At 35.1% G+C, this 15,091-nt stretch overlaps 1 protein-coding gene across 4 annotated transcripts in view; it reads right to left on the bottom strand.

The window, feature by feature from the left end:
* LOC140528059 (ATP-binding cassette sub-family A member 10-like) overlaps nt 1-15,091 on the bottom strand; it is a 118,148-nt gene that overhangs the window by 15,688 nt on the left and 87,369 nt on the right. For 3 of the 4 annotated variants that reach the window (XM_072645523.1, XM_072645526.1, XM_072645524.1), the window contains 9 exons: nt 14,255-14,362; nt 10,472-10,645; nt 9,212-9,325; nt 8,210-8,329; nt 6,891-6,974; nt 6,149-6,240; nt 3,496-3,616; nt 2,833-2,950; nt 2,028-2,119 (listed from right to left, as the gene is read on the bottom strand). In XM_072645523.1, the coding sequence (XP_072501624.1) occupies nt 2,028-2,119; nt 2,833-2,950; nt 3,496-3,616; nt 6,149-6,240; nt 6,891-6,974; nt 8,210-8,329; nt 9,212-9,325; nt 10,472-10,645; nt 14,255-14,362 (1,023 nt within the window). The remainder of the gene's footprint in view (nt 1-2,027; nt 2,120-2,832; nt 2,951-3,495; nt 3,617-6,148; nt 6,241-6,890; nt 6,975-8,209; nt 8,330-9,211; nt 9,326-10,471; nt 10,646-14,254; nt 14,363-15,091) is intronic. The other variant, XM_072645525.1, reaches the window with a different exon arrangement.

A 15,091-nucleotide genomic window follows, 5' to 3' on the forward strand; every position in this document is an offset into this window, starting at 1 on the left:
CTTGTACATAATGTAGTAGATGAATTATAATTTTTTTTAAATTAAATTCAGAAACTGACGCATATCTCATGTTGTTCAGTTGGTTCATGTGTATCTGACTCTTCATGACCTCATTTGGGGTTTTCTTGGCAAAGATACTTAAGTGGTTTGCCATTTCCTTCTCCAGTTCATTTTGTAGAGAAGGAAACTGAGGCAAACAGAGCTAAGTGACTTACCCAGGGTCACACAGCTAGTAAGTATCTGAGACTATATTTGAACTCAAGATGAGTCTTCCTGACTCTAGGCCTGGCACTCTATCCACTGTACTACCCAGCTGCCCCCATGTAACTCAGTAATGTATTTTTAATTATAACTTGAGTCAAAGTAAATGTAAAAAAGTAGATCTAGAAGAGGAGAAAGGATGATAGAACAAATTTATGAGGATTGACATGAAAGTAAATATACAGAAAAATGCTTCTCACAACATCACTTCTCTCTTACACTCTTTCTTCTGTCCCTCACCCTTAGTGAATATTCTTCTGAACTTCAATCTCAAATATCTTGGTACTTGGCTTCTGACGCAAGTGGTTCCATTTCATTGTTTGAGTCATTGACTCCTACTGCTGAGTCAATGGACTCATTGGAGTTGCCTTTGGACTTGCCTTTGATGACTACTTTTTGGATCTCCAGACCTCTCTACTCCCAGAATCCCCAGTGTCTCCTACCCTGTCTCTACCTGAAATGGTATCTTGGATCTCAGATTCTAACTAGACCTTAGCTAGTGATTAAAGGTCTCATATCCTTTTCCCTCATACCAACTCTGCTCTAGTATGGACTAGTCCCATCTGAGCATTGGTTCTGACAACTAGATTCATTTAGCTAGAAGGCCATCACTCCCCTGCACATATTGACTTAATATAGGGTTTTTATTTAAAAGGCAAAGGCTATTTCACTTTTATATTTATATTATACAAATATATTATATAAATATATTATATTTGTCATGCTGGGCACAGTCCCTTGCATAAAGTGAGAACTTAATTAATGCTTTTTCATTCATTCATTCATTCATTCATTCATTCATTCATTCATTCATTCATCTATTCTAACTTCCAGGAACATTATGACTTACTAAGGTGATACATGTGAAGTCTAGAACTCAAATTCTCTGACTCCAAACTCATTGTTTTTTCTGTTGCATTGTACTTTTTTTTTTTTTTACTATTACTACTACTTTTATATAGTGCTAATTATGTGCCATTTGTTGTTGTTGTTTCTCAGTTATGTTTGACTCTCCATGATCCCATTTAGGATTTTCTTGACAAAGATACTAGAGAGGTTTGCTATTTCCTTCTTCAGTTCATTTTACAGGTGAGGAAACTGAGGCAAACAGAATTAAGTGACTTGACCAGGGTCACACAGCCAGTAAGTGTCTGGGGCCAGATTTGAACTCACAAAAATGAATTTTCCTGAGTCCAGGCTCTGTGTTAAATTAAATGCTTTACAATTATTATCTCATTTGATCTGCATAACAACACTGGGATATAGGTGCTATTATTATCCTCATTTTACAAGTGAGGCAATTGAGGCAAATAGAGGTTCAGTGACTTGACCAGTGTCACATAGACAAATGTTTTGGCTAGATTAAAACTCAGTTCTTTCTGATTCCAAGCACAGAGTTCTATCAGTGAATAGCTATCTACTTGCCCTGAAGGTATATTCTCCTTTTTCTGCAACTATTTTATATTCTTCTTGTCTTACACCATTTTGTGTCATCAGCCCCTAAGACAGTGCTACAAACACATCAGGCACTTAAATGTGTTTTATGGGGGCAATTCACATTTCCTTTCACTGACTATGTCTTCTTGGCTAGTAATAGAAATACATTCCCATCTTTCTCTCCCTCCACTAAAAACGTTTGTGAAAAAGTATCACAACCACTTATTATAAATTGAGCTTTGAAGTAGTAAAGAACCTAAAGATTACCATTACTGTTTACTCTGTTTCTGGTGTCTTCAACCAAAATATTCCCCTTCTTTTCCTCTCACCTTCCCTGCAGTTGGTCTTGTATCTCCAGTTATCATCCTAATACATGTACTTTTGCCAGCTCCATTGTGTCCTAGCAGTCCCAGTACCTCACCTGGAAGGAAAAGTGAATGACAATCAGTGAAGGTACTCCCCGACTTCCTGTACCCTATATTCTTATGTTAGCGCTGCACCTTTACTCTTGTGAATAAAATCCCACGATACCTTGTTTTGCAGCATGGTGTTTGATAGAAGGTGAGAAACAGGTATGTGCTGAGTATGGAGAATGTCCATATTTACACCAGGGCATTAAGTAAGCTATGGGGATTTTAGCTCAGAAAATCTTTGACTACTGAACCAAAAAAGTAGTGAGTTGGCAGGATGATTTGCTATGATCCTTGATTAATCATGGTGATATATTGGCTTCTGAGTCATTGCAATTAAATGTCCAGAAACTTAGGTGGAAATCCTGCCTCTGTAACAGATAAGTTAAATTCCTACTGATCTAAGTCATTTTTCCAAAAGACTTTTTGAAAAAGTAACACAAGCCTAATCAGTTCTCCTTGAATAAGGTATCGTACGTACCATAAGAATTTCCATGCTGCTTAGAGTCCTATATTAGCCACTTCTATAGAAAGTTTATGGGCTTGTGGCTAAGTTGGAGAGTGACCAAAAAGATGGCACATTAGTCATTTTCTCCATATCCCTTTAGCTCTCTGAATCCACTCTCAAAAAAACCCAAAAAACTATGCATAAGATCTAGAACAATTACAACTGAATCTACAGAACAAAGGAGAGAAACCCCAGGTAAAATTTTTGTGTATTGACCTTTTTTAACGCAGAAAGAGATATTTCTTGTAGCCAGTTTCTTCTTTCTCTTTGAAAAACAGCTTTTCTTCTTGCCCTTGTATTCTTTTCGCAGACAGCTGACAATAATAACAGGTTTCTGGAAAAGAAGCTAGAACTTGATTTTTCTCATCATGCCTTAGTTGGATGCTGTGTTCTCTCTTGCTCTCAACTCTATCCTTGCCCCAAGTCATTGAACAAATTAGGTCACATTGAGGGCAATGCTTAACTGACATAATTGAGGCTACTGTTCCAGCTTGTGTTGGAAAATTCATTTTTCCATGCATGAATGTACAATGGAATTAAAGAAAGCTTCCCGAGTTTGCTGTTCTCTACACAGAATGAAGAATTTGGTTAAAGGAGGCCTTATTGTAGCTTATTTTAAAAAGAGGTCAAATCCACAGACCTAACACCTATTCAACATTCCTTACAATATGGCTTATCCAAGGCCTTTGACTCACCAAGGCTTTTGGAATTTCAAAAAAGTATTTCTGTGCTTAAAGCAAATTTTCCTCAAGTACAAAAATAAAACATCACATTCTTCTTATTTAGCTTCATAGTTCAAGAATACATTAAAGACTGTTTACTTGAGAGTTGACTCAATCTTCTAAACATTTCAGTAAACATCTACACATAGAATTTCACCTCATCCAGGTTGGAAGCAGACAATGCCCTTGTAGTTCTTGTTCTTTCTGCCTGAACATCTTCATCTTCATCTTCTGGCTCTTCAGGGTTGGGGCCACCATCACTATTTGTTGGGAAAATTCTACAAAGGACAAAAATAATGACATAAATACTGATTTCCAAATAGAATTGATGTCAAAAATTGGTACTCTGTACTAATTTTTATTTTTGTTACCAAAGAGGTTGGACTATCTTCCCTTTTGTCTGCCTTACATCTTCAACTGTAAGATGAGGAAAATAATAACACCTTCCAAGGTTGTCATGAGGATATAATGAGATACATTGTATAGTAAATACTTAATAAATGCTTGTTCCCTTTCCTTTACTACATTTTTTTCCCACTTTGGAGTCAGCTTTGACTATTTCCTCTTATAATCTTTAGATCCAGTCTATCTCCAAATGTTAGCATTTCTTTCTCTCAAATATCTCTCAGATTTTTCTATTTCAATTGCACTGCCATTATGACCTCATGCACAGTCATGCAACAGACTTCTATTTGGTCTCCTTTACATCCATTCATTTATTCCCCATTCCATTCTACCACCCTGCAAACCACTGTCACTCTAATCTTACCAAAATTTAACTTACTTAAGAACTAAGGATCACATTTCATGATCTACTACATTTGTATTTAAACTAAACTCATCCATATGATTCATAAAAGGCTCCATAATTGGTCTCTATTCCCTGTATCCAACCTCATTCTCCACTACTCTATTAACACAGACTTCTATTCCAATCAGATTGGTCTTGTTACTATTCTCTACATATCATTTCTATCTCATTGCCTTTGCTAGTGTTGCATCCTTCTGCTAACTGTCTTTCCTCCTTTCTGCATAGTGAAATCCTACATATTCTTTAAAGCCTAGTCAAAAGCCTTACCTCCATCATTCAAGTCAATGGGCATTCATTAAACATCTGCTATGTGCCAGGCATTGTGCTAAGTCTTAGGGACAAAAAGACAGAAATGGAATGGTCACTGTCCTCAAGGAGGTTACTTTTTCCTGGAGGAACAAAGCATGGACACATGTTAATAAATAAACACAAAGTAGATTGAACTCCTTGAGAACAGGGACTGTCTTCCACTTTTCCTTCTATCTACAGTGCTTGGCACACTAGTAGGTGCTTACTAACTGCTCATTGACTGACTGTTTTAAAGGAAACTAGGGATTCTATTAAGTAGAGGTGAGAAGGTAATGCATTCCAGATATAATGGCACCATGTTCAAAAGCCCAGAGGTTAGAAATGAGATGTCTTAAATGAGAAACAAGAGAGTTAGCTGGTTTCACTAGAATGGAGATTATAGGAAAGAGAGTAAGATGAAGTAAGAAGGAAAAGGTATGTGGGAGCCAGATTGTGGATGGTTTAAATGCCAAGCTAAAGATTTTGTATCAACTTAGAGGAAATAGGAAGTGATTGAATATTTTTGAATAGAGGAGTCATACAGATCTATGTTTTTAGAAATATATATTTGACAATTTTCATGGAGGCTGAATTGCAGAGTGGAGTGATTAGAAGTAGGGAGACCATTCAGGAGACTATTTCAGTAATATAGGTGAGAAGTAGGTAGAATCAGAATTTGGGTAGGCATTGTATGAGTAGAGAAAATGAGAGAAGTAGAAGAGATATTGTGAGAAAAGAATTCCCAAGACTTGGCAATTGATTAGATATGTATGTGAAGGAGAGGGAAAAGTTGATGATGCTAGGGTTGTGAATGTGAATGAAAAAGGAGATGGTATTTATATCAAATTTTTTTCTAATTCCTTCAAATGTGTGAGATTTGTTTTTCTAACCACAATATAGCCTTTTTGAGAGCAGAGATAGCTACTTTATATTTTTGTATCACTTTATTACCAAGTATATTTCTTACCAATTTTCTCTTGTACAATAGCCCTTTGTGAAAAAGTAAAAAAAGCTTAGTTATTTCTCCTTGAATAAGGAATAAGGAACAAGAAATTCTCACTGAACAGTTTATGATAATTTTTGCTGCTGTTTAGTCAGTTAAGTTGTGTCTGACTCTTTGTGACCCTATTTGGGGTTTTCTTGGTAAAGATATCTGAGAAGTTTGCCATTTTCTTCTTCAACTCATTTTACAGATCAGGAAACTGAGGCAAAAATAGTTAAGTGATTTTCTCAGGGTCACATAGCTAATGAATGTCTGAGGCTGCATCTGAATTTAGATCTTCCTGACTCCAGGCCCAGCTCTCTATATATCATGCCACCTAGATGTATCCTTAAATACTTACAAGGGAGTGAACTAGTACAATCCTTCTGGTAAGATGGTGATATACTAGACTATGTGCCTTGTTGCTATCCACTGTGTGCATTGCCATCTGACCTATCATTGCCCTCTAACAATTACTGGATTTTACTGTCTAATCTTCCACTATACACTAAGGCATAATAGACCTTCCTATGCCCCCAGTGGATGAACTTACTTGTATATGCTGTATTCCTTAATTAGAATGTAAACTCCTTGAAAGCAGGGACAATTTCTCTTTTGTAATTTTATTCCCAGGGCAGAGCACAATGCTTAGTGTTTTTCCATTACATTCAAATCTATTCCATTGAATTTACAAATTAAATACTGAATTCTATTTTTTCCCTTGCTAACCTGAACACAGGATCCTTTCTCAAAGATTGCTTTCCGCATTTCATTTCCAGACATCGTAGAACAAAAAGGAAAATGATACAATGAAGGTAAGGCTAAGGAGAAAGACAAACACAGTAACAATGTAGCAATAACACAGCAACAATGACTTCAGTATTTACTTAAGTGTGGTTATCATTGTTCCTTTACCAAGACAGGGTAGGAAAAAAACCTTCTAATAAATTTAGGTGGTGATATGTGCAGTACAAAACCCAGGCCAGATGTTCTATAGTAGTGAGAACAGGAGGATGAAGTTGACAACCGTTACCTCATTTTCCTCAGCAGTTGCACAATTCACAAAGGTGCACAAGTCTTATAGCTTTGGTTTCAGATTTAGAGATATGGAATCTTTACAAAAATTTGCTCCATGTTTTATGATCATCATATTGGATTAATATCACCAAAAAGCAATCACCAATCAGTGGCATAAGAAAAAAAGACAAACATTATAGCAGATGAAAGACTTTTGAAGATTTTCTTCTAAAATAGTTCTAATTTCCTCTTTCAGCACTTACAATGGAATACTCAAGAGTGACGTATATGCAGATACCCACATTCCCAAACATATTTCCACATGTAGCAAGTTTAAAATCATGTCTTTGTAAAACATTATAGATCAGGTCAGTTAAAATGAGACCAAATGTATAATATAACAAATGTTGCCACCCTTAATACACATGTATCTAAATGGAAAAAGTCTTCTTACTATGAGAATCATGAAGAGCATGTTTTCATTGATTTCATATGTTCCATTCTCCATATTAGACTTATTGAAATACATATAGTTGACCTGCCAAAGAAAAGCCATGGTTAAATTTGTTTGTCTGCATCATGAATTTTTTCTAGATAAATCCATAATGCAGACAATGAACATCTTGGTTCGGTTTCTTCCTTGTGTGTAGATATTTCTTGAGCATAGAGAGAAAAAATTATCTACTTTGCTCCTATTTTCATAGCTTAGGAGACTCTCAGGTTTCCTGCTTTCCATTACAGTTTTGACTGTCAGAGATTCACAAAATTGCAAAGTAAACTAGGTTTGTTGTTAGCATGCTCAAATGTTCCTCTCCATTCCCTTTTCCTTCTTTGATAGCACCTCCATTTTCCCAGACAGGCAGAGATCCATCCTTCTCCTCTCTATCTATAGGTAAGCAGAAGAAAGAACCTAACTCCTTTCCACTAGGGTTATGAATATCAAATAAATCCATGAATAATTGTGAATAAATTAAGGGCTAATTGAGATATTTCTCTTCCAAAGACCCCTGCATCTTTGAAAAGTCACACGTCTTAACATAAATAAATATATTTCATTTTGTAGAATTACATACATAAATAAGCTAGAAGGAAGGGATATATTTCTGGGCAGGGGATACTTCCTGGTGTCATCAAAATCACACCAGATATTCAGTTATATACTTACTCTGCCCAGGAACTTGAATTCCCTATCATGACCCTAGAGGGTAGGAATTCTTAAGGATTTTTCACCTTTTTTCATGTCATAAACCCCTTTGGTAGTTTGGGGAAACCTATGGACCCCTTCTTCTCAGAAAGTTTTTAAATAAATAAAATAAAATATATAAGATTATGAAAAAAGCAATATTATTCACATAGACTCATTGAAATATATTTTTAAAAACACAGTTAAACTCCAGGTTAAGAACCATTATTTTAGAGAGTCTGTTATTGGTACAGTTCTATATACCTACTCTACCACTGCATCAATGTAGTGTATTTCTTTCTCTCAACCAGAAAAAAGCAATGGAATCCTTCCTTCTATTGGTTTATGAATTTAATCTCTTAAAGAGAATAAAAGAATTGAACTCTGAGCTAGTCAGTCAAAAAATATTTATTAATTTCTTACCATGTGCCAGAGGTTGGGCTAAGGACTGGACTTTCCTATTTTGACCTGATTTTAAAATCTTATCATAGAATCTAGTGGCTAGTGCCAATCTGAGATTATATTTTGCCATGGTTTTCACTGAGGCACAAAGTTTTTATTCGAATAGTCATAAGTGTGGTCAGACTTACCTCCAAAATCAGCATTGTGCATCCAAACAAAGTGAAGAAGGGGATGAATGCAGTACAATAAAGCATGGTATGTAGTTCAAAGCTGCTTAGTTTAATAAAGACAAATATGAACAAGGAAGTCTGTAGGAAAATTTCACAGAGATATGAAAAGAATGTTTGAGTCGCATTAACTATTTTTGATATTTTCATGCTTTCAGTATTTCTTCTTTAGTTTAATTTAGTTTAGTGTACACACCATTTTGTAGTGATTATTGCCTCAGTTTGGAAGTTATTCAATACCTTCCAACATCTAGCTCCCACCTGTCCATATTTATTTCACTTTCTCCCTATTTATACAATATTTTGCAGCCAAACCAATCTACTTCTCAGCACCATATATTAAATCTCCTCACCTTCATGGAGGCTCCACCTCCTCTTTATGTTGTTTGTATTCCTACAATATGTCAGATGTACTTTGACATGCTAGTTAGTCTTATGAATACTTTTACTTTCTCTTTAAAAATTTTTTTAAGGTAAGAAATTAATCTCTTGAAGATGAAAAACACAGTAGGAAACTTAGGTGACATAAAAACAAAAGATATTATCAAAATTTGTCTTTCAAAAAACAAATAATTGATAGTGTTATGGAGAGTAGTTGCGTTTGAGTGATATGGTCAGAAGTCAAATTATAAATTTATATGTGAGAGAGATGAGAAGTGGAAACAAAGAGAATATGTAGTATTTTATGGCGTTTAACTGTGAAATGGAGAGAGATTTAGAAAGAGGACTTGATAGGTGTTTAAGATTGTGATTTTTTTTTTTAAGAATAGGCAAATGTAGACACCAATATATAGCAGGGAAGGAGCTAATAGATTACTTTGGTTGAAAAGTCTAATCTAGATTTAAAATAATTTAATTAGTAATTTAATAATTTTATTTCATAAAATTGAACACTACTGATACCTTTGATAATAGCTGACAATATTTTTAGAGCATGAATATTCACTATACATATATACTTACAATAAAGAAGCAAGTAGACCAGATGCCACTATTTTTTCTTCCTTTCTTAGATAAGAATGAAATCACATATGTGAAGAAAACACTTGAGCCTGCATAACCAATAATACAGATGATCTGGAAGCAAGGGAAATTGCCATTGAGTTCAGTTACTTTTTTTAAAAATTTTATTTTAAACTCAAACACCAGAACACAAATACAGAATAGAGAAAAGAACCAAAAATAACCATAAACTTAAATATTGGAACTTAAATACAGAGTTAAAAAGAAAAAAAAGCATGTCATGTGCATAGCAGAACGTAAGAGAGGATTCAAATTATGTAACAATAAATTTTCATTTCAAGAAAGCCTGTATTATAAATAATACTTGTGTTGAAATTTGTCCATCTTTGCTTCCTCGTGTGCACATTTTTTACTTTGTCTTTTTCCCCTCCCTCCTTATCCCCCAGAAGGCTACAATTAAAGTTTAGATGTTTCTCTATAGCTATAGATATATACATACACACATATATACATATATATACACATACTTTCCCCAACATATTCTAGTCCTGATCTTATTTTTTATGTTAGGGCAAATTTCTTTTTTCCCATCCCTCCTGCCTTCTCTGCTTCTTTCCACTATCTTGCCCTCCTATTACTTGTCTACACACCTCCAAGGATCGCTCCCCTATGCTTCCATTCCCATAAATTTAAACACTGTTCTATGCCCCACTTTTACCTGAGGGTTCAGATACTTTCCAAGAAACCATCAGATCTTCAAGATTCATAAATTCAGTTATGAATAAGAATTTTTGAATGTTCTTTGACTTATAAAACTAATATAAATAATATACATATATAAATATATGATATATAAAATATATTCATAATACAAATACATTACATATAAAATATAAATAATATATAATATGAAACTTTTATTTCTCATCAATTCTGGTCATCACCAAACATTCATTAAGCATACTATGTCCTACTCCCAGGGCACAAATAGGATACAAAAACAGAGAGACAGTCTCTGCTCTTAAGGAGCTTATATTCTAATAGAAGAAAATCCATACGCACAAAGGGATCTGAAAAGCAGAAAGAGGAAACAAGGGGACAGAAGAAAATAACTTTCATGGGATATTGTAGAGGAAAGTACAGAATCAAGACTGGAGCCTGGAGAGGAATGCCTCCTGCCTTACAGGGGAGATTTCTTTAAAATGGAGGTGAAATGCCACACTTTCTAATGCAATTCTCTTAAGATTTTTTTTAACTCACCTGAATAAATAGGATTCCAGTGTCCACCGTGTAGAAGCCTGAGTTTATAATGTATACAATTACATATATTACAAGAAGAATCACGAAGTTCAAGGGAACATCTACCAGTGCCTGCCCACACCAATATGCTGAAGGGTAAAGACCCGAAATCCTTAGTTGGGCTCGAGCTTTTATCTAATTTAAAAAAAAATAAAAGAGGGATAAAGTAAATTTGAGATTTAAGATTTTTTTAATGAAACAACAAAGCTAAGAATGCATACATTTTACAAATATTGCAATGGATAAGTTAAATTATCAAGTTTAAATCAAGGAAAGCAAATTTATCCTGACAGATATTATCACTAGCATTTAATAGGATGGCACTCATATTTGGAATCTTTCTTTGGAAGGATATTCCTTATTCAAAAGAGACAGAATAAGCAAAAGAAATGGAAAAGCATTGTATATTAACAATGATTTTGAGGGAGAAGTGAAAAATGGCTGTTGTGGCATAGTGGATATACTACACTTGCAATTGGTAAGTTGTTTTTTTTAGTCATGTCTTATTTTTCATGATTCTCTGTTAGAATTTTTGTGGCAAAGATACTGGAGTGGTTTGCCAGTTCCTTCTCAGTCTATTTTGCAGATGAAGAAACTGAGGTAAATAGAGTTAAGTGACTTGCCCATGGTCATCCTATTAGTAAGTGTCTGAAACCAGATTTGAGCTCTAGAAGATGAGTGTTCTTGATTCCAGGACTGGCACTGTATTCACTGTGCCACTTAACAGCCTGGGATTAGTAAAACTTAAGTTCAAAACCTAATCCAAACCAGATGTGTGACCCTGAGCAAGTCACTTAATCTCAATATGCCCCAGTTTCCTTTACAAAATGAGGGGATTAGACTCAATGATCTATCAAGTCCCTTTCAGTTCTAAATCTATGATATTATGCCCTGACAATTTCCAAAAAAGAGCAATTGCCTGTTGAAGTTAAAATCATGAAAATTTTGAGAAATCTTACCACTCTACCTTTGAACTAATTATAGACAAAGGGAAAACCCAGGTAATCTGATGTAAATCTTAGATTTTAGAAAGGCATATTTCAAAGGGCTCAGAGAAAGCACAGGGAAAATCTTGAGTCCTAAAATTCTGCAAGCAATGTTGTCTTTAAAGGGGATTAAATGCTTTTAAGACTGAAACTTTGATGATATAAATGTAAGCTACTCCTATGAGGGAAAGTTATTTAAAGAGATTGACATGGATTGACAGTCAATTCATTGCCCAACTAAGACTGTTAAAAATCCTGAGGCAAGGAGGCAAGTAACAAAGAATGAATTAAAAAGAATGGCACAGTACTGTAAATAATGTTAGGACTTAAAGCTGGAAAGGACATCAGAAGTCATATAGTCCCCCTTCTTTTTTCTTAAAATAGAAAACTGAGACCTAAAAAGGTTAAATGACTTGATCCTAACTCATACAAGTGAAAAATAACAGGACTAGAATTCAAAACCAGGTTCTTCTGACTTTGAATGTAGTAGCTGTCCTTCCCTGCTTGTGCGACTTGGACCATTCTAGGTTCTAAAACTAAAAATGAAAGACTGCTGTCAGTGAAAGCTGGTTGTTATGCTTCATTTTCAAAGAGGACCAAAATGACATCACCATGATAAAGCCAAGTTTCAGTGTGTTCAACTGTGGTTGATCAGGCCGATATGAGCTTGGAATGCTCTACCATAGGTTGGGCACAGATAGTCTATGTGAATATTTGGGGTGGATATCCCAAATTTGTGCCTCCTATGTTTCCTTTGTGCTGTCTCAATTCTGCTTTGCTCATAGAGTACAGCGCCCTTTCTGATGTGGGCATGTCATGCTGAGCGGTCTTGTGCCAGTGTCTCCCATGTTGCTAAGGAGTGCTTGAGTAGATAGTTCTCATATTCTGTATACTTGAGATGGTAAGCACATGGGTCACTTGTCAGAGTTGGTGTTTTACTGATGTCAAGTTTCCCATGAGAGCAAAGGCTCACCTTTTCAATCCTACTGTGATCTCAGTGTTGCCATATTACAGCAAGACATCAAACACAACTAACTTTGAGGAATTAAAAATAATTATGACACAAATGGTAATGGGATGGTCAATGTCAGCTCTGAGTTGGTTGCAACATAGAAATAAAGAAGAACGCTGAAGAAAAGAAGTAAAAACATCATCAAGCAAATGTATGGTAGAGATTTTGGGGTGATCACATGGTAAGAATGAAGGATGACATGTAGACAGTCAGAGTATTCCATTAGTACACAAGCATTGTCAGGACAAAGTAAGGAAGACCTCTAGCAAGTTGGGTGGACTCCTTATGGTAAACTTTGGCAAAGATTTGGACAAGAGTCACATCAAATGGGCTGGCATAAGTAAGTCGCAATATATATGTATCACTGGAGGGAATTCTTGAACTGATGGGTGGTACAATGGATAGAACACTGTCCTTGACATGAGGAAGATTAATCTTTGATTTCAAATCTGAACTCAGACACTTATCAGCTGTGTGACCCTGAGCAAGTCATAACCTTGTTTGCTTCAGTTTCCTCATCTGTAAAATGAATTGGAGAAGGAAATGCAAACAACTCCAATGTCTTTGCCAAGAAAATCCCAAATGGGGTCACGAAGAGTCATTTATAACTGAAAATATAGTACATACTGCATGAATTCACAAAATGATAAAACCATTTGGATATTTTAAAAAATCCCACATAATTATGTATATATATATATATATATAGTTTGAATAAATTATTGTTCTTATCAAAACTGAAATAATTAAATTCTCTAAATTGACAAAATTCAACCAAATTTATTCCACATAAACAACAAAAAATGCAGATAAAGAAGAGATATTTCCTTCCATTGTGTTTCGTGCTTTCCATATTTTTGTGTGTTTTGTGTACAGATAGCCACAAACTCAACTGTGTCTCTGTTCCTTCTCTTAAAAATGAGGAGAATTTATCCATCTTTGTATTTATGATTCCAATTAAGCTTTCATAAATTTCTTCATATCTTCTTTAATTTTTCAATAAAAATGTTGGCCCTTGAAAATAGTGTAGTGGAAAAAAGCAATGGGCCTAGAGTTCAGACACATAGGTTTGAATGCCAGTTTTGCCACTAGCTAACTATGTGACCTGGGGCAAATCATCTAACTGATTGGGATTTCAATCTCCTAATGTACAAAGTGCAAATAATAATGCCTGCACTTCCTGTCTTCTGAGATTGTTCCATTGTTAAACTGAATAGTGCTACAGATCTTTTTAATAACAACAGATGGTTAAGCTCAATATTTTTTCCTAATTCATGCCAATTTTTTCATTACAATCTCTTCATCTTTTTCAGTTTCTGATACTGTCCTGTCAATAATAATGCATTTGCTTGAAGGAGTATCTGATTTATTTTTTTTTGGATTATGCTTAAGGGAGGAATTTTTTTCCTTTATCCTAGTAAGTTTTTCCATTTCTTGACCTTCTCTTTAGTGAATTTGTCCTCTGTTTATTATATGTATTACTTTGATACCTTTCTGGCTGTTATCTCCTTCCATACTGATATCCATCATAATTGATTGCTTTATATCTCTCTTCTGCATCAAAACAACATGATGCACAATGAACTCTTACTTGTTTCAAGCAATATTAAGCATCTATTAGGACAATATATACATAGGATTCAAATTAAATGATATTCATGGAAGCATGCAAACATTGTTGAAGGGGAATATATATATTCCACTTTCAATTTCTTAAATAAATTCATTTCAGTGACTTTCTCTTACTTTGTAATCAATGATGCTGTTCATCGCAAAATAAGGAGAAAGACTGGTTGTTGCCAATATCAACAACAAATCTCTACCTGCGTTAGACATTGAGCTGGGCTCAACTTCCTGAAAGAAAAGAAAGAGTAAATGCTGTCAGCTAAAGCAATATAAAAAGTAAAACAGAAAATTATGACCAGTGACAATGAAAATTTTCTGCAGTTAGTGAAGTACTCAAGCTAAAAGTGTTAGTGTGATCTCTCATGCTGGAGTCATATGGAGTACAAGCTCTTGGCAGCTCTGACTAAGCTGGAAAGTCTTTGCATGTGGGCTGACATATTGCTTGAGCCTAATTTCAGAGAATATCACTAGCAGATTGCCTGAAAGGTGAAAAACTTTTCAGGCATAGCTCTACTTCAAAACTTGCTACTAGTTATAGAAAGGTTATAATCTGACTTATTAGAAAGAGTAACCACTGCAACCTACACATGTAGTTTCAGTTGTCTGACTGTGACCATTTGGGATATTCTTGGCAAAGCTATGGGAGTGGTTTGCCATTTCCTTCTCCAGCTCATTTTATAAATGAGGAAACTGAGGCAAGCAGGGTTAAGTGACTTGCCCAGGATCACACCTTGTAAGTGTCTGAGGCTGGATTTGAACTGATAAGGATGAGTCTTCCTGACTCCAAACACAATGCTCAATAAATGATTTTTAGAGTATTGAAATATTCTGGATTAGTGGGAGCATGACCATGTAAGGATGAAATCAGGAGGTTAGACCTAAAGCTACAAGAGGCCTCTGGCATTAGTTCAAATCTTCCCTCAGACACTAACTATGTGACCCCAAGCAAATTACTTA

This window comes from Notamacropus eugenii, chromosome 2 (genome assembly GCF_028372415.1).
Source record: "Notamacropus eugenii isolate mMacEug1 chromosome 2, mMacEug1.pri_v2, whole genome shotgun sequence".
Lineage (NCBI taxonomy): Eukaryota > Metazoa > Chordata > Mammalia > Diprotodontia > Macropodidae > Notamacropus > Notamacropus eugenii.